Here is a 19,313-nt window from a genome sequence, read left to right as displayed (position 1 = left end):
TTCTCGTTGCAACTGCTCGAACGCCAATAAAACCGCACCGACTTCCAAACTACATCGGACCCGCACCTCTTCAGTTCTTACTATGTTTAATGATATACATGCTTCTTTTTTCAAAATCCATTAGCCGTTGTATTAGCCACATTGTGTTCTTTAAAATACACCCATTAAGAATGAATTTCGGTTGAGATGAATATTATCCATGTATGCCCAATATTATCGCTAGCCAATTTAAATGAGCAGCACTTTTACGATAGTCCCTAAAATTTTTGAAGGAAACGGTGGTGTTGTCATAGTTAAATGATACTAATCACCGCAAAAACCAGAAAATGACAATTAAAATCGTAAATTCCCTGATGCAGTTAAGACTGTCTTCCGCCGCATAGGAACGTTTGATCACTTAGATTATAGCAACTGTTTTTAAAAGTGTACTAACAATCGAATGTGTGACGAATGTCCAATATAAAACCAGCTTTACTTCCCTCTCCACCACTCTACAATCACATGCCCCAATGTTATATTTAACTAATATTAATTATTAATATTTAACTCCCCCCACCCTACAAAAAAATCACGTTTAGAAGCCTTTTCCTCTAATTCCACAACGTTGGATGAAATGGCATTAAGAGAACGGAATTTACAATTAATAGGCTGTTCGTGGTTAATGTTATGTGCTGCTAAGTTTATCCAGTATCCTGATCTGTTATCTGTTAACGTTCCCTAAATCTACTAATGTAGTGGGGGATAATCCACTAACATGCTTTAATGCACACGTTAATTTGATTCAGATGTGCTAATAATACACAATCTGATTCTTTAAACATCTTACCCTTTAAAAGTGCATCACAAACGGTCTATTCTTCTGCCACTCTACTGCGCTGCTAGTATTTACAAACAACTTCCGGGAACTACTGAGAGACTCTTCGATCCGCCATTGCTGTAAAAAAATGGAGTGAACGGAGATGACGCGACTCTCTACATGGCTCTGACTTGACGCTGGTGAGACTGGGCAACTTCCATGTTTTTTGATTTCAATCAATGCCATGGAGGCAGAACCATGTGAAAACGCCGTGCCTACCGATACAATTCCCTGTGAAGCTTCTGAATCCAGTTTCAATGCGGACAAGAAGACACATTTCCGTGTCTGTCGCTTTATCATGGAAACCGGTACAATAATATACTTTTTGAATGAGAACCGAGATAACTAGCCTGCTAATGTGTATCGAAAGGAAAGGGAGAAACGGCTCGCAAGCTAATCGTGTTTGCCATGTCATTATTATCTCCAGCTACGTAGTTTAGTTTATTTTGCTAGTTGTTCTATTTCACTCATATAACTAACATCAAGGAGGAAAAAAACAGCTAGCAAGTGACTAAAGCAAACCGCTTTACCTCAGGTTGCTGGACAGTTAACTAGCTTGCTAAGTCTAGCCAGCGGTATGTGTCCTGTTCCCTCATGGTAACAGTTCATAGTATCTCTACGGCAAGGTTGGCTCTTTAGCTAGGTCAATAAGAGACTGCTATTCGCGACATGATATAATAAAGCTGAGTACCTAGAAACGTCTGCGTGCTTTTCCTTGTTCGTTGTAGGAGTAAAACTGGGGATGCATTCGGTGCCCGTGGCTACTGCATGTGCCCTGTACCACCGGTTCTTCCAGTCAGCCAGTTTACGGATGTACGAGCCCTACCTAGTGGCCATGTCTGCCATCTATCTGGCCGGCAAGGTGGAGGAACAGCATCTAAGAACACGGGACATAATCAATGTCTGCCACAGGTGAGTCCAGCGCGTGTGAATAGTTCACCTGGGTCTGAATATTTAGGTGTGCTGTTGGGCCAGATATATATTACCGCAACTTTCACGAAAAAACACAGGACTCACACAATAGAGTGAAGTGTAACTCAGGATTCAAGTGTGTGAAATTTGATGGTGTCAGGGATAAAAATCTCATGGTCTCTCAAGTCTTTCTAACTCACCAGCACAGACACTTGGTAGAGCTCGTTTGCTAGTAGAGATGGCTTGACGGGTTGCAGATATTGGAGCTGTCTGGTATCTGCAATCCATCTTCATAGTCAAGACATATTGTTTTTATTCATGTTTAATATGATATTATTAATGTATTGTTTTTCTGTAATATTTATTCAAATGATTTTTTGGTATCATTTTCTTTCATTGTATGTTTGGCTAATCAAAATTTGTTCTTTACAGACATGCCCATTACCAGAAAAGTGTATTCATTAAAAACATGCTGTGGTGATGATGATGATTATTATTATTTTTATAATTATATTCTTTCTTGGATCATCTATGGCTGTTTTCACACTTGGTCTGTTTTGCTGGTCCAAACTCAAGTGCGATTATTCCCCCTCCCCCCTGCCCCTGCTGGTCTCCTTTCACATTACATTTTTTGGTTGCGAACCCTGGTCCGTTTACGTCATCAACACGTAAAGAACATGCAGCTTTTATTTACCAATGTCGCTAGGCAATGTCTAATAGAAAGCAGACTGTAACTGTGGGAGGAATTGTATCAGAGCAGGGTCCTGTACGAAGTGGAGTCCCGCAGGGATCGGTGTTGGGGCCTTTGCTATTTCTTATATACATAAATGATCTTGATGCAGAGGTTAGTAGTAAAATAGTAAAATTTGTAGATGACACAAAACTAGGGGGTCTAGCCAACAGTATAGAATCAACTAAGGTAATACAGGAAGACCTAAACAGCATCCAAAAGTGGGCAGATACCTGGCAGATGATATTCAATTTAGATAAATGTAAAGTCTTGCATGTAGGAAATAAGAACCTTAGATAAGACTACTTCATGGGTGGAAAAAAACTAGAATGTGCTCAATTTGAAAAGGACTTGGGAGTAATGGTTGACCCAAGCTGGATCTAGGCAGTGTGCTGTAGCAGTAAAAAAGGCCAACAGGATGCTGGGATATGTAGCCAAAAGTATTGAGTATAAATCTAAAGAGGTTATATTGAAATTATACAATGCCTTAGTCAGACCGCACCTGGAATACTGTGTGCAGTTCTGGGCACCGCACTATAAAAAAGATATCAAAGCTCTAGAAAAGGTTCAAAGAAGGGCAACTAAATTAGTTCCTGGCATGAAATATAAAAGCTATGAGGAAAGACTCAAGTTACTTAACCTATTTAGACTAAGCGAGAGGAGGCTTAGGGGTGATTTAATTGAGGTATTTAAATTTATAAAAGGAATCAATAAGGTTAACTATAATAGATTCTTTAGGGTGAGTTCAGTCTGTAAAACAAGAGGACCTAAATGGAAACTAGTTAAGAGTAAGTTCCGCACTGATATAAGGAAATATTATTTTACACAAAGAGTTATCAATACATGGAATAGGTTGCCAGGTCATGTAGTTGAGGCAGAGACCCTTGCTGTGTTCAAGTCTAGACTCGATGCAGTTTTGGATACTCTTTAATTAAGAAATGGCGAGCTTAGTTGGGCCGAATGGCCTGTTCTCGTCATCATATGTTCTTATGTCATATCCCTTAAAATTGTAACTCCATTACATTCAGTCACAGTATTGGGTTGGTGTTAGTACCACTTGTCTGTTAGCATTGCCAGTTCCAGACAGGTAGACGGTGAAAGGACAGGACATGTTATCACCTCTGAAACATGCCCCTATTCCTCCTTTTGCACCCATGTTAATGCTTGCACCATCTGCTCCAAAAGCACTCATTTTGTGTATCCACCAGTTTGGATTGGGTGGATCTGCATTTTCAAGCAGCGACTTGATAGTATTTAGGGTTCCTTCTGCATGACTGATCAAGTTTGGCCAACCCTACTAGACGGGTCACAGCTGTTCCATCAGATAAGTGCCTACAGTATACAATAACATTGTTTTTTCCTGAGACATCTGTTCCACAATCAGTTATAACAGAGATGTAATTTTCCTTTAAAGCCTCCTCCAGCACACTGCTTTTAAATTCATCTGCAATGCAACCTACAAACTCTTTACATGCTGTAACATTATCATACGTCTTTGACACATCCATGCCATTCTTCTTCATCAATAGAATCTGAGAGCTAAACTTTGTGAAAGGCATTTCTTCCACTGCAATCATGTAGGCTGCGTTGAATTTTATTTTCAATTCCCTCATCTCTTTTTCTGCAACTTTATCACTAGCACATTGCACTGCTTTCACTATTGGGGTGGCACGAGGGGCAGACCGAGCAATGACACAATCCCTGGTGTTCTTATGTTTTTTTTTTTTTTTTCTGTCACCATGCTTCATCACGGTTTCTTTTTTAAAATGACTTGATCCGGTAATGAACTTTGTTTTACCAGCAATCTCTTGTCCTACTTGAGCACAAAAGGTGCAGTACATTTTCTCCTTGTCATAACGTAACCAGGCGAACTCTTGTAGCTAAGCTGATTTAAACTGTCTTGTAGGGATGGGAGCCACAGGGATGGGAGAGGAAGGCTCCACTCGCTGTGCTTGGTTATCACCTGTAAAGCACTGCACACTGATTGAATCGGGCTGGGATGATTCAAATGTCATTTGAGAACTTTCACTGGTCGAGTTGGTCTTGACATCGTCGGCATCTGATGTAGAGGAGGCTGGGTTTGGACGAGCAGGGAGTGAGAAAAGTCTGATTTTTCGTTCGTGCATTTCGTCGTCTTGCCAGCTGGCTAACGTTAGCTAACTATGCAGTTAGCTACATCTAACTTATAAATTAAACTCCATTGAACTAAACTACATCAAACTGAACTAAACTAAACACCATTAATAAAGTTAACACTTCAAATTTTTAACCCGATAAATGTGACTTTAAACTAATCGTCAACCACACTGTTTCTGTTCATCTGTACAGCCGATACTTCAACCACCGCAAAATTAAAAAGTTAGTTACATTGGTGACCATTTTAGTCACCATCTGGAGCCCTGCAGGGGTGCCCAAACTTTTGCATACAGCTGTATCTGAACCCCAGGGGGATAGGTCTCCAATCATTGAGATGGGAGAATAGTGCTAAAGATGTGCTAGCACCAGTTAGTAGCACCCTTAGGGTATTGATTTTATTTCTTCAACCAATAAATGGAGGATGTCGGGGGAAACAGTGAAATGAAAAAAAATCAAAGGTCTCTGTAGCCCAAACCATAATTTGAAGACATTTGAATTTGTCCTCAGTGCTATTGGACACTCTGTCCTGAAGTAATCCCTTGCCTGTCACTTCACACCACTCCCCTTGACCTGCCTCTTCCTCTGTCAGTGACTGCCACCTGGTGTCCTGAGTTGCTGTGTGGGACTCTCCTTCATCACACCCCTCAGTGTCCTCAGTGGGCAAAAAGTTTCACAAAGTAAAATGTTTAATTCAGTGTAAAATTTACAAATGTGAACGACACAAGTTTGTTGAATTAAGTTCACCAGGGCAGTCTAGAACATTTAAAATATTGCCGACTCACTTAGTACAGCAAGTGAGTTTAGGGTTTGTCCTCAAATTCTTGCTACCAAAGCAATTGAGACCAAACCGTTTTTTTTCTGAAACTGTTCTTGTTGGAAATAATATTAACATAATATTAATATAATATGAAATAGTAATATTAACCTAAGGACACACACATCTCACTGTCGGTCAAAAACCATAGGTGACGGACTATCACCTGTAATCATTGCAGTGTTCCCCTCTTAATCTGTAGTTGGTCATTGGTGATGGCTGTTGGTCCCAATTCAACATGTAGAATCGGCATCAGCTGTTGGTGAAAAGCATTTGACCCTTTAGCAAATCAGAGTGTAGGGGGCGTGTACACAACAGCGAGAACAGATTTGAGAAATGAGGCAAAACAATTTACAATTTACAATTAGTGCATCAAACAGGTTTAGCTAACTTCCTCAAAGGCAAAAGATCACAGTAGGAATGCAAATTAATTATTTACAGTACCATGCTCCTGTATATCCTGCGACAATAAAACAGAAATGTGCAAACAAAACCTGCAACATAGAGACAGGGTTAGTACAGAAGGTTTTTTTTTTTTTTAGAAACCTAACAGAAAGGTTACACAATAGGGGACAGGTAGATTCTGAAAAGGTGGGTTTTCAGGCTCCTGTGGAAGATGGCGAGTGATTCCGCAGTTCTGATTGGGTGAGGAAGGTCATTCCACCACCATGGAACGAGGGCAGAAAAAAGATGTGGCCGAGTGGAACGGCTGCCAGGTTCCCGAAGTGAATTGAGCGGAGAGATCTAGTTGGAGTGTATGGAGTGATCAGAGACTGAAGGTAGGAGGAGGCAGAGCCACTTGTGGCCTGGTAAGCCAGTACCAGTGTCTTAAACTGGATGCGGGCTGCTACCAGAAGCCAGTGAACTGCAGTGAGTAGCGGAGTGATATGAGAATGTTTTGGGAGGTTGAAAACCAGGCGTGCAGCAGCATTCTGAACCAGCTGAAGTGACCTGATAGCGCAGGCTGGTAAGCCAGCCAGTAAGCTATACACGGACTCGGTTTAAATGGCTTCGGTTATTTCTTCAGCTAGTGAGATGTGTTCAGTCCTGCAAGAGGAAAGAAGACTTACCTCTATGTATAAGATTGCTACAGCCATATATGTTTGGATTGTTTGTTTGTTGTTTGGATTTGTTAAAACTTTAAGGTAGTGAACACAAGCGTTTGTTTCGGGTGCACACGAAAACAAGCGATCGGGTTTGCTAATTTAACAGACAGCAATTATAATTGTTACTTTGAAACAAATGTAATAATTGCAATTAAGTTTGAAATGACTCACCTGTGGGTTAGAGCTGCTACCGGGAACAGGCAAAAGGAGTGTGTAGATGGATCATGGGAATTATATAGTATTATGGGTAGCGTAGTTCCCATGTGTTGAAACATGGAAGGGGGAGATTGTGCTGCCAATGTAAATTTTTATGCAGCAATCTGTTTATTTGGAACAAAACATGTGGGTTTGTCAATGGAACGTGTGTATTTCATTGTGGGATGAATTGTTATAATGTCGTTTTATTCCTGTAAATTGATTTTAATATTTTGACCCAGGTAATGGGCTAGTCCAGGGCAGGGCTCAGGCTATTTAAGCACCCAAGTTCTGTCATTTGGGGGAGAAGGCTGTAGGAGAGTATAAACTCTGTGAGCCTGTGAAGGAAGGAGGCACCTGGGAATAATGCCCGGTGTTGTTTGTTTATTATTGTAAATAGTTATATCTTTTGTTTATTGTATAGCACAATTAAACGTCTTGCTAGCCACGTTTTCTGCTCATACCATCTCCGTGAAAATCCCCAGTGATACAGTTTCCCCCCCTTTGTAGATACTTGCTTGATGTTTAAATTTGGTGTGGGTGGTCCTAATTCTTTAGTTGCCAATTTATCCTGATTACTACGACGACTGAACGGTATTTCTCTTAATGACACGATCAAGTTGCTCTGAGTTGAGGTAACATTAGCCATGTTGACCTTGAATGTGACAAGATCACTGGCTGCCCTGGCAATCCCTACACCAGGTTACGTATGACGACAGCACGTTAGTGCAAGCCCACACGGAACCAATACAGATTGTATTGCAGTGCCTGCAGTTCGAAAAAAAATTGCCTTAACATGACAGTCTATCAGAGCGATCTGGGCTATTTTCAACTGACTGACTGAAAGCGCCCGAAACGGGGCTCCACAGAACACGACTTGATGCTGATTGGACTATGATATTCAGAGGCAGCACAAACTGTCTAGACCAGTCACAGCTAGCAACACTGTGGTACAATGTGATTTCTTCCCTTTCCCCCTTTGGTGGTGCGTCGCCCGACTGCCCTAAGGAACAAACCGCCCCTGTACAATTGCAAAACAAAAACAATACAATTTTTGACAAGGAGAGATAGTAGAATGCAGCTATACTAATGAAATAACCATGTAATATATTGGTAGATTTCGTCACAGTCCCTCGACGGCATCAACACATTTTTTATCGCGATATCATGAAATTCGCTATATCATTACATCCCTAGTAAGTTGTACAACTTGTGTGAAGTTGCAGACTTTTTGGGAATTGTGATATAGAGCTCTGTATGTATTCTCCAAGTACTGTAGGAGTGTGTTAGCCTGTTAACCTGTTGGGGATCAGAGAGGGGTGTCCCTAGTCAGGTCACGAGTGGACCCGAGCTGTTTAGCTTCGGATGTGTAATACACAGGAACATGAAAGGGCATGTAGTACTGTATCTATTTAGTATGCAGTAATTATGGTTTCTGCCTGTGATGATGATGACTGATCAGGAGGACCTGTGCAAGTCAACCATGCAAGAGCTTAAAGAAGTGTTGCCAACCACTACGACTCAGGAATCCCAGGGCACACACCACACCACAGAGACAGAGTTTGTTAAAATGGATCTTTATTATAAATTCATTTACACTATTCAGGCGAGAGTAACCAGAGGGGAGCAACTGACATTCAGTAGCTCTGGTCCAACCAGGGTCTTTAAAACAGTACAAACCTCACACCACACCAGATCAAAGAGGACACTTCAAGGTTCAACGCCAAATCATGCGATTATTCACAAGAATCACGTATTCCCCTTACATAGCACACAACCACCACCATGTACAATTCAAGCAAGCAAGACAACCCTGTATTAACCGAGAGCCACTTCATTTTGCCCTCCGTATGCTACCACCAGTTTAAGGTAAGATAATAAAAAGCAACCAAAAAAAAAAAAAATGCAGTTCTGAAAGATCGATTCTTAATAGTTGAAACATTCATCATTTTTCCCTCAGAAGAGCTTATGATGAAGATGAAGGATGTTAAGGTGAAATGTTGACTCATTTTTATGTAAAATGTCTCTCTCTCTCTCTCTCTTTGTCTCCCTCCCCCTCCCTCCCTCCCTCCTTCTTTGCCAGGTATTTGCATAGAGGCAGTGAGCCTCTGGAGTTAGACAGCCAGTTCTGGGAGCTCAGGGACAGCATTGTCCAGTGCGAGCTCCTTATTCTCCGTCAGCTCAACTTCCACGTCTCTTTCCAGTACCCTCATAAGGTGGGTAGCCTCTTACTGGCTTTCTCTGTTACACATAATATCATAAGTCATGAAAAAAGACAGCAGAAATGCCTGTTCGTATTACTTTGTCATTTACTGGTTTGCTCATTTGACTGCCCCTTTCTCCAGACTGGTGAAATGAAACATTTTCCTACCAAGGCCATGTTATTGTTGTTGTTGTTGTGGTTGTTGTCACTGTGGGCCTTGGGTTGGGGATGATATTTTGTGTTTATATGGTCATTGTGTGACTGTGTGTAGTTACACTGTGTGTGTGTGCGTGAGTTTGTGTGTGTGTGTGGTTGTGAGTGGGTTCATTGATGTTACATTTTGTGGTCATTGTGTGAGTGTGTGTAGTTACGCTGTGTATGTGTGGATGGGTTTGTTGATATTGTTGTGTTTTTGTAGTGGGTCTGAGTATGTCATCATTCCTTTTCTTGCCTGCAGTATCTGCTGCACTACCTCCTGTCACTGAAGGCCCTCCTAAACAGGCATGCTTGGGCCCGCACTCCTATCTGTGAGACGGCCTGGGCCCTGCTGAAGGACAGCTACCACAGCCCTCTGTGTGTGCTTCATCCACCTCAACACCTTGCTCTGGCAGTGCTCTACCTGGCCTTACACAGCTATGGGGTTGAGGTGCCCGCAGGAGCTGTGGAGTGGTGGCAGGTCAGTTGTGAGTTAAGTGGGTGAGATGCAGCATAAATTGTAAATCATAGCATGCAACCAAAGCATGCATTTAGCTGTAAACTTTTCCCATGCACAAATTTCATGGTAAACCTCATGGTACACAATGGTACACAAAGTTATTTGTGCAGGCTCAAGTATTCAGGGAATGTTTCCTAGAGGTTGAATTATTGCACTGCAGAGAAGGGAAAGTCTGTTGGTTTATGAGTGGCGTCTGAGCAGTGTTAATGTGGGCAGTCTTCTTAGATTTAGTTTTAGTCAGTTTTTTTTTTTTTTGGACTATTTAGCAATAGCAAGCTAGACTGAACACAAGGAAGTTAAACCAGTGAGGAAAGGCTGTAAGGCTTGGATAGTTTGTTCACTACTAAAACATATAAAACATATTTTGTATGTTTTAAAACATATAAAAACATATTTCAAACATATAAAACATATAAAAACATATTTCTCTTCATACTTAAGGCTGCTGTGTGTCCCCTTGAACTTATGGTCATAATGATAGCATTGTACTGTCCATACCTCCTCATTAAGCATATAAACTTTAGATGAGCTTGCAATCTCATCTAAATCTGTAAATATTGACATAACCTAACATAAGAATGGCTTACATTTTTAAAGCCATTCTTACATTAGCTTTACATTTTGCAAGTCATGCATGCGTACGATTTGACTAAACATATACCATGTAAAAGCTTAACGGTAAATTGAATGTCTCTTTCTCCATCACTGAATATTTTTCTGTTGCAGTTTCATTAGAAAATAGTGTTTCATCTAGTTATTGTTACATCTTCATTGTGGGGAAAAGGTCCTTAACAAATAGTTTTAATCATAGTTTTCACTGACAAAATTAACATACCATCTGAGGTTAGACTATTTTGGAAGCTGGCCCGAAACTGTACATCAGACTGCATTTTAATACAACTTAATCCTGTGTGTCAATAGAAGATGCATGTGTGTGTTTCAGTAACATAACATTAAACACATCAGTGTTGAGCTAATGGAAATTTTGCATCCCAGGGCTCCCACAGGCCTTGAAAATTCTTTTTTGAGAAAAAAAGCCATAAATGTTTTTGAAAATGCATATGGGTCATTGAAAGTACTTGAATTCATAGTTATAGTTTGCAGTGGAATGTTTTTGCACAGGTATTTTTTGCAAGAAGTGAAATTGTAGTTATTGGTTTCTAGTATGGGTTTTATAGTTAGCTGTAAATACTTTTGAGTCTGAAATGCAGCATGTCTCACCATCCCTTACTTGATCCCTTTACTTGTTTGCAACTCCACCTGCCTGCTAATTGAGTGTGATACAGTTTCATGATTGGGTTGTGGCTGGATCAGATATGACATGGTCTCACTGCTCCAGCAAGAGTTTATGTGCCTCACCTGAGTCAAGTAGCATAGCGAAGTTTATCAGAGCTATTTGCTGAGTTGAGTCCCTCTACATTACAGCTCATTTCAAAACAGGAAAATACACTTTAATTAGAGTGCAGTTTCTGTAACAGGCTATACACCATGTATGTGAAAGATAAAGCTTGCAAGTAGGCAATATGAATTTTGATTACTTGTATCAATAGCTAACATAGCAACATTCCTGTTCATTTTTGTGCAGTATTATGTGTTACAGAAACATTTTTATTCATCCTCCAGCATAATACCACTAGAGGAAAATTTGGTGAAATCTAGGCTGCCGAGCAAGCAAGGTCATTAAGTGTATTTCTGTCAGCCATAGTAGGTAGATAGATAGCTAGCTGGGTCAAATGGATAAGTTAGCTAGCTGGGAAACTAGCTACTACTCTGTTAATGTTGCAGAGCCACACTTTATGAGCCTGAAACTAGCTAAATTAGCAAATGTCAATTCAATAACATTTTCAAAATGTGATTGCAATTTTTCAACAGAAATGAGTACTCCTAGGCGGTCTTCTATGTGCAAAACACTAAATCTGACATTCATTTTAATCAAGGTGCACTCCAGAGGAGGCTCGTCCATTGAGGAAAGGGAGGACCATACTCCCTGAAGTTTCAGAGAAAAATAAACTTCCAAGAGAAAAATAAATACACATAAGTTTAACAGATTAATCTGTTAAAATACTGATAATATTACTATTTTAACACTTTGAAGTCACAAAAATCGTCTCCCTGTGTCAAAATACCGACAGCACCCCCTACTGCTGTGTGTGTTCAAAACCACGTGCTATGAGAAATACCCATGGCTCACTGGCAGCCTAATGAACAACCGTCTGTATTGCTGACCTTGCCTGCTAATGGGGAAATCTCAAACATGGTCTGTTCAGGGATTTAGTGATATAAAGAATTTGGATGTATTGATGACGTTGGTGTTGCAGTTAGATTGAAATTGCTGGGCAGGATGCCAATCGATCATGTTGTGGATGAGAGTGTACGATTGCAAACGGCGCAGCGCAATGCAAAAGTGTGTCGTAATAGAGATACTCTGAAGCACCTGGTTGATGCCACTGCTTATCTGGGCATGCAAGAGTTGGCATTCAGGGGGCATATCGAGTTCAGTTCAGTTGTTCAGACAAGGGAAACTAAAAGAGCTAGCCGAGGTGATTGCACAATATGACGATTTACTTACAGAGCATTTGCAGTCTTCATCCGTGTTTACCAGCATGTCTAAAACCATCCAAAACGATTCGATTTCAGCAATAGCCACCTCAGTTAAAAGCAAATTGATGAAACCACAGACATAAGTTGTTATTCACAGCTCTCAGTCATCGTTAGATATGTAGACCATCAGGGAACTATTCAGGAACATTTTCTGGGTTTTTTCAATGTGTTGAGCGGGCAAGATGCGCAGTCGTTGTTCGAGTTTGTGCAGGGCGAGATGTACAGGGCCAAGGGTACAATTTCAAAACAACAGAAAGCAGAAATTTACCACTTTTTAGGTATGTTTTTATTGGCAAATAGTTTTGGTGTCATCTTCAAATTCATTTTTATAGTATATGGTCATGTGAAGGACAGAACACAACTGTCATTCCCACTAGCCCCCCAGGCTATGCACTATGTAGTTCTGTGGTCAGACCACCCCTTGAAAATGTAAGAACTGCTTTCACAGCACAACATTGCCAACTATATAGCAAAAAGACACCAATTAGAATGCTAGCAAGCTTTTGTCAGCGCTTACTGTGCTGTTGTTGTATATTTGTATGTCTTTTAGGTAGTCAGCTCACTAGTTGTAGACCAAAACTCCTTACTGCTGCTTTAAATGTGTCTGGGTTCTACATGCCTGCATATGTATTCACTAACACCCCACCACCAAACTTCACCAAGTGCACCTTCCTTCCTCCCCTACTTTTACATCCACCAGTCACCGCTGGTGCACTCTATCCATTGCTGAGCTGGAATGGAATTTTAACCCAACTCCCATGTGAGGATTGAGAGGAAACTTGTCTGACCAAAACTCACTGTACAGTTAGAACAGTTGTACAGCCCCTTCACTTCACCTGTATCAAAACTGCAAAACTGTAATGACGTTAGGCAGGTTGAGTCTGTGGCCAAGAACATTGTTCAGTAAACAATAAATTATTCCACACAACTGACTACAATTAATGCAAAATGTTACTAAAGTATTAAATGTGATATTTCTACTACTGCAAAGTGTACATCACTATTTTTATCATTTATCCTCAATATCACAATGTAATCTCCCCGTATTATTGTATCCTTTAATACAATTTGAACATACTGGTACAAAAACCCACGTTTGACCACTAAGTAAAGTCTATGGCATAAACTCTCATTCCTGTTGGTGTGAAACTGAGCTTGCTGCATGCAAAAGTAGCCTGTTGCATGAATGCAAGAAAGACGAATTGAAGAATTGATGAATTGTTGAGGAATTATCCTAATGCATTAGGCTAAATTTTATTAAACAATTTATATGAAGTGTGTTGAATTATTTATGAATTTCTGTAAAGTCTGCAAGCTCTTTTTGAAATTATTTAGTGGTGTAATTGTATTTAACCTTGATTTGAGTCACAGGCTATGCCATTTTGGATATTTGAGTCTGAAGGAATTCGACCTGGAAAGTCCTTGAAAAGTCTTTGAATTTGATTGAGTGCATTTGCAAAGGTGCTGGCAGTGATGAACTGGGGCAAACAGTCAGAAGAACTAAAGAGAAACTGCATTCATCCTTGCTCTGAAAGGCCATAGTGACGTATTACAAATGTGGATGTATTTTATTCTCACCCTTTGTCTTCCATGGTGAAAAGTTGCACCCCATCAGCTATAAAGAACAGCATAATTGGATATATCCTTTGTGTCTGTATGTTTAAGTTACTCCCACAAATGTCTCTAGACTGTAAGGATCTACTGATGAATAGAGCATTCATGCAGACACATGGATTGCTGCTGGCTAGATCTTTAGTTGCATAAGCGCAGAGATTGGGTCATCTTAGCACTCAGTAAAATTGATTATATTAATATTTATTTATTCTCTCTTGTGGGGTGTGGAAGGTAGTTATCATAATGGAATATAAAAAGATAAAGGTCTTTAATCTGATTTGATGAGCATACCGGCTAAGTCCATTCTGCTGGTCACATCAGTTCATGTATCTTTCAGATGATGATTTTAAATGTTCTTTTTTGTATACATTATCAAATTTTTGATATCATAATTTCTATTCTTCCCACAGGTTTTCTGTGAAGATATTACAAATTCAGATATTGAATCCATTATTTGTGAACTGCTCCAGCTGTATGATATGGAAGCCAAGTGTACCTGACTGCCAGAGATGGAGATTCAGCCCAAAGGCATGTGTTTGAGAGGTAAAAACTCTCCTCTTTGCTTTTGTGTGCAGTTTGTGAAGGTTGTGCAGGTCTTCATGGTTTACTACTGTAGAAGAGAAATGAAATGAACTAAGGGAGGAGACAGGGTGCTTGAATGATGTCCTTTAAGATGTGGAATAAGAACATGCAGCCATGCCCCATCTCCCTCAAAACTCCATGCTCCACTTTCTTTTTTTAAACTGCACTGTAGTTTATTCAGCATGGAGACAAGTGGGAACCTAGAGGAATTGGTCTCTCTGGGGCTTAATCGGGACTGCAGGTAGAGGATGAAAAGCATTAAAGCAGTGTTCCTCAGTTCCTCTGCAATTCAGGGTCATGTGACACAGAAATAAGACTCAAACTCTTAGTCACACACAGTGCTGTGTCTCCATATTATAATCACAAACACAATGAAATGTCCCCATATATTATAGCACCTTACTTTAAATGAACAAGAAGTAATGCAAAACACTATAATGTTACATATATATTACAGTATATTAAATTAAAAGGGCCTTAAAATACTTGAAGAATCTGACAGTAGTAAAACAGTTATTTTTCTCCTCTTAAGACAGTGATCCATTCTGCTATATCTTTGTGTGTGTGTGTGTGTATGTTTCTTTTTTTTAGTATTGACTGTCTTATTAATTTCTGATTGAAAATGATCTTGTCTTGTAGACTCTTGTCAGACCCGGTGTGTGGAGGGGAGTAGGGGGTGACCTGCTAAGGGTGCTCTCCAAGGATGCTTGAACAGACGGTGGAAGAAAGATGGACTGGGCTGAAGAGTAGATGGATGTAAAAACAGTAAAAAAAAAAAAAGAAGAAAAAAAACAAAGAAGTTAAGCTTCATAAAAGGAATAAGGACCAAAGCTAAAGGAATTCTATTTTTTTAATATTAACGTAACAAAATGACATGGTGTGGCGTTTGCCATGTCACTGACCTGAAGGATTCAAATATAAGTTAAATCATCATTGCTTTATCTAGAAGATGAACAATAATGCCCTTTAGAAATGGATTCTCCACTGTTACTTTCATGAAAGGATTGGTGCTGCCAGTGAGCTGGGGACAGTTTTAAAAGCATGTACAGAGTATTAAACCCATGAATTCAAAAGTACGTGGCACAAGGTGGGTGTTTTTAAATGGAAAAAAAGTGCTGCAGCTCTTGACTTGGCAGCGGCGCCCCCAGAAAATGTTCAGTGGGGTGGCCAGGTGGGGCCAGTGAAAATCTTGGGGTGGCTCTAGCATGATAACCGCCGGAGGTGGGGGATGTAATAACAGCAATTCATTTTCATGAAAACAGACTCGGATATTTCACTTTTAATGGCCAAATGCGATAGAACAAACTGGATTTTTGGATTTAAACAAACTGAATTTATGGATTTAAATCCTTGAAGTTAAAACCTATGGATACTGAACACAATATTTTTCTCCTCATTACGAAATGATTCTGTATCATACGGGACGCTTGGCAACACTAAGTGACACAAGGAGGCTGTGGCATCTGGCATGAGTGATTTTTTTTTAATGTTAGCTAGCTACATACAATGCAATTGTGGGTAAAAGCTATGTAGATAATTTGATTCTGTAAGCATAAACACGATTAATGGCGATGACAAAATATATCTGGATTAAAACAACAAAAACATGGTTACGTTTTAAATGGCAATGTACTACTAAATGATATTTTATATATAGCGACCTATGGTGACCGGACTTAAACACATCCATCTTACAAGAGGAAAAAACAACAAAAATCTGAAATCTGCAGTAAAAACAATAAAATACACACTTTTCCAGTTCGAACTTGGACAAGTCCTGTCATTACAGATATAATACATTACATTTATTACAAATAGCCTAAATAAATGTAAAAAACAATATTTAAAAAAATTGGCTAGTGGGGTGGCCAGTGGGATGGCCAGTCATTTTTGTGGGGGGGCCATGGCCACCCCTGGACACCCCTTGGAGACGCCCCTGTTGCTTGGCCTAATGTCTATCAATGCTTTTCCAGCACACTGAGTGCTGTTGACTGGCCTCAGACAGTGCAAGTCTGTTGTGGACATATCAGACAGTGTACACTCAGTCTGTAGATTCACCTCAGACAGCATGCATTTCTTCCATGGGCATGTCAGACATTGCGCTTTTGCTCTGTGGATTCAGCTCAGACTCTGTGGGCATGGAGGCCCCAGAGGAACTTATAACTGGAACACTATTATTGATAGAGGTCTTTATTGTTGATGGCATTCTGGGTTTGGTGCTTATTCATATGCATTAGAATGAAAATGTTACCACATGAATCTTCTACTTTTCTGCATGATATGCTTTTCGTGTAGACCTCGTTTTCATCTGTTGTGGTCTTTTTTATTACATGATAAGAATGGTATCTTTTTCATACCTTCTCTACTTCTTCAACAGTTCTTGCAAAGCTGTTGGTAGGTTTTGAAAGCTTTCACTGAAAGCTGCACAAGGAATTGCTAAATCTGAACAACATGGATTATACAAGGAATAGCTCCATCTAGACAGGCTTAATCTACTTCGCCTGTACATTTAGGTGTAACAATTTACAGGGTATTTTCTGCCAAATTTACTGAGCTTTATTCTTTCTTAGTGTATGCACAAGGATGCCATTGCATCAAGAGTTGATGTCATAAGAAGGTAAGGTAGTGAGTCACGCAGTCATTAGATTCCATAATGGTTATGGAAATATGTAATGAGAAGGCTGGTCAGAGTGCAGTTCTAAGTATACAGCTGTAGTTCCTCATTTGCCCTTTCACCTCATGATGGTTTTTGGGTTTAATTTTCAAGCTTTTTATACTGGACGCTGTTGCTTTCTTATAATAACATGATATTGAATATCCACTTTGCTCCCTTTTATGTTTTGAGAGGCTAGCCATGTGATGCAGTCTAAGCACAGGTATTTGTTAAGCTAAATTACTACATTATTTTTGGCAGACAGAAGGCTGGGAAAACTATCTAGAGATCTAGATTCAAAACAAAAGTATAATTTTTATGGAGAGGATGATTTTAATCTGAATTTTAAGGGTAAGGATTAGTTTTTCCAAATCATTAAGATGTGATTTCCAGTGAAAACCTGTGATTGAGGAAGGTCATTCTAAAAAAGTGATTACAAGGGCTCCTTGCATGGATACCATTTGACTAACAAAGAAGCACATTATGGAAAGTGTAGAAGGCTTGCATATGATGAGAAAGTGTAGAAGGTGTGTGTAGGGTGGGTAGGTGTACAAGGCCTATATGGTGTAAGTGAATAAGGTTTGTATGGTGCGAGTAAGAATTGTCTATATCATCACCACTACTGCAGTGTTCTCAGTATGTGCCATTGTGCGATTTTCATAATATATGAAATGTGTTTAATAATATGTCTGAGGCTCTGGCTACAGCCAGCAGCGACACAAAGAGATAAGCAATATTCTCTCGGGACTAAAATCCAATAAATGCAACAGATCTCCTGCATGTCTCTTTTCAGCCCCTCTCTGTACTTCTACATTGCATCACATTTCATTACATGCATTTAATTCATTTATCCAGCTGCTACTCCCAGCACAAGAGAAGAGAAATGCATCCATACAAGTTATATGAACAATGCATGCACAATGCTATTCAAGCATCAACAAAAGTTAACTTGATCTGAAAGTAGACTGCCTAGAAAACTACAGTCAGTACTTGCATTACCATATATCATGTCATATACCATGTCATTAAATTACACAATATCCATGAATAATGGCAATAATATAAGTAGATAAACAGAAAGTGATACAAGGATTTAGAGCATCTTAGCCAATTTGAACTTCAGGTGGTGGTCCGTCATCCAGCTTGAAACGTCCTTCAGGCAAGTTGATGCATGCAGACACCTGTGTGTCGCTGACCTATGCTGTGTTAGAATAGAAGTGGCATGAAAAGGCATGTGTGGAGGTAATAGAGCCAAGAGATTGCATGTAAAGAGAGAAGAGGATAGGATTGTCTGGTGTTTCATTCCTCATTGCATTCTCATGCATTTTTGCAAATTCACTGCCAGTAGTTTAAAGGTTGTCCACACTGGAATAACAGCCATTAAAGCTAACAGTGGTCATTTTTTTATCAAATGTCTGTCAGGGTTTCCGAGTCTGCTTCTTGCAACAACCAGCAGGCGTTCTCCTGACAGCCTCATGCGTGCGTGCGTGCTTTCCTATGCCCAAGTTTGCTTGTTTCGAGTAAAGATTCTTTGTCTTTTGAACCCCTTTGTTTTGTATGATCTCTGCATCTGACTCCCTCCTGCTCCTGTTACAATGTCTTAATGAAAAATTTTACCACATTTAATGAGCTTTGAGTTGGAATTTGGGGGGAAAAGTTTTCTCCACATGCATGCAAAAAACCATTTGGTGCAGGTACACTTATGCATGTTACCTGAGTTTCAGCATCTTAGAATTCTTCAGTGCCAGGGATAGCAGCATCCATGTCTGTCCTCCAGGTATCCAGTTGATGATAACTATGGGGCTGGTGAAAGTACATGCACTTTCAGTACATGAAAGCATGAGTGTGTGCATAAAGGAATGAAAAGTATTTTATCACTTACATCCAACCCCTCCTTTTCTTTTAGCTCATTAAGGTTCTTATCTAGAGTGTCCAAAGCCAAACCAGCACTCTTTGATGTACATCCTTGTCTTTGCCCCATATACCTTCATGTTAGGTGTATTTTTGGGAGAAGAGGTTTCAGTGTCTTTCAGGGGAATTTTTAGGTATAATATGCCATCAGCTCTTGGTACAGAAAACTCGAAAGTGAAGTGAAAATGCCAAATGTGCAAAAAGATAATATAATACAGTTGTATTAAGGAAATGATCTGTTTTCGCAAATTCAGGCGTGACTGTCCATGAGACGCAGTGCGTGAC

The 19,313-nt window shown here is 39.9% G+C and overlaps 1 protein-coding gene across 2 annotated transcripts; it reads left to right on the top strand.

Annotated features, from left to right (window-relative positions):
• Window positions 1-679: 679 nt before the first annotated feature.
• Window positions 680-18,104, top strand: ccnq (cyclin Q). Of its 2 annotated transcripts, none has more exons than XM_036532378.1 (6): window positions 680-1,164; window positions 1,585-1,768; window positions 8,833-8,965; window positions 9,410-9,628; window positions 14,293-14,425; window positions 15,115-18,104. In XM_036532378.1, exons 1-5 carry the CDS (start codon window positions 1,041-1,043, stop codon window positions 14,380-14,382), a joined length of 750 nt encoding a protein of 249 aa, XP_036388271.1. In that variant the 5' UTR covers window positions 680-1,040; the 3' UTR covers window positions 14,383-14,425; window positions 15,115-18,104. The 2 variants fall into 2 exon arrangements, with proteins under 2 accessions (XP_036388271.1, XP_036388270.1); XM_036532377.1 differs by having other exon boundaries at window positions 15,104-18,104.
• Window positions 18,105-19,313: the final 1,209 nt, after the last annotated feature.

This window comes from Megalops cyprinoides, chromosome 6, assembly GCF_013368585.1.
Source record: "Megalops cyprinoides isolate fMegCyp1 chromosome 6, fMegCyp1.pri, whole genome shotgun sequence".
In the NCBI taxonomy this organism is placed as follows: domain Eukaryota; kingdom Metazoa; phylum Chordata; class Actinopteri; order Elopiformes; family Megalopidae; genus Megalops; species Megalops cyprinoides.
The sequence above is the reverse complement of the archived record's forward strand: the minus strand, read 5'-3'. Positions and strand labels throughout refer to the sequence as shown.

What these genes read in the sequence shown, in the direction of transcription:
- ccnq (XM_036532378.1), top strand. Translation starts at nt 1,041, where the DNA reads ATGGAGGCAGAACCATGTGAAAACGCCGTGCCTACCGATACAATTCCC. An exon ending in TCGCTTTATCATGGAAACCG is followed by an intron (nt 1,165 to 1,584) that starts GTACAATAATAT and finishes TGTTCGTTGTAG; the next exon opens with GAGTAAAACTGGGGATGCAT. An exon ending in CTTTCCAGTACCCTCATAAG is followed by an intron (nt 8,966 to 9,409) that starts GTGGGTAGCCTC and finishes TCTTGCCTGCAG; the next exon opens with TATCTGCTGCACTACCTCCT.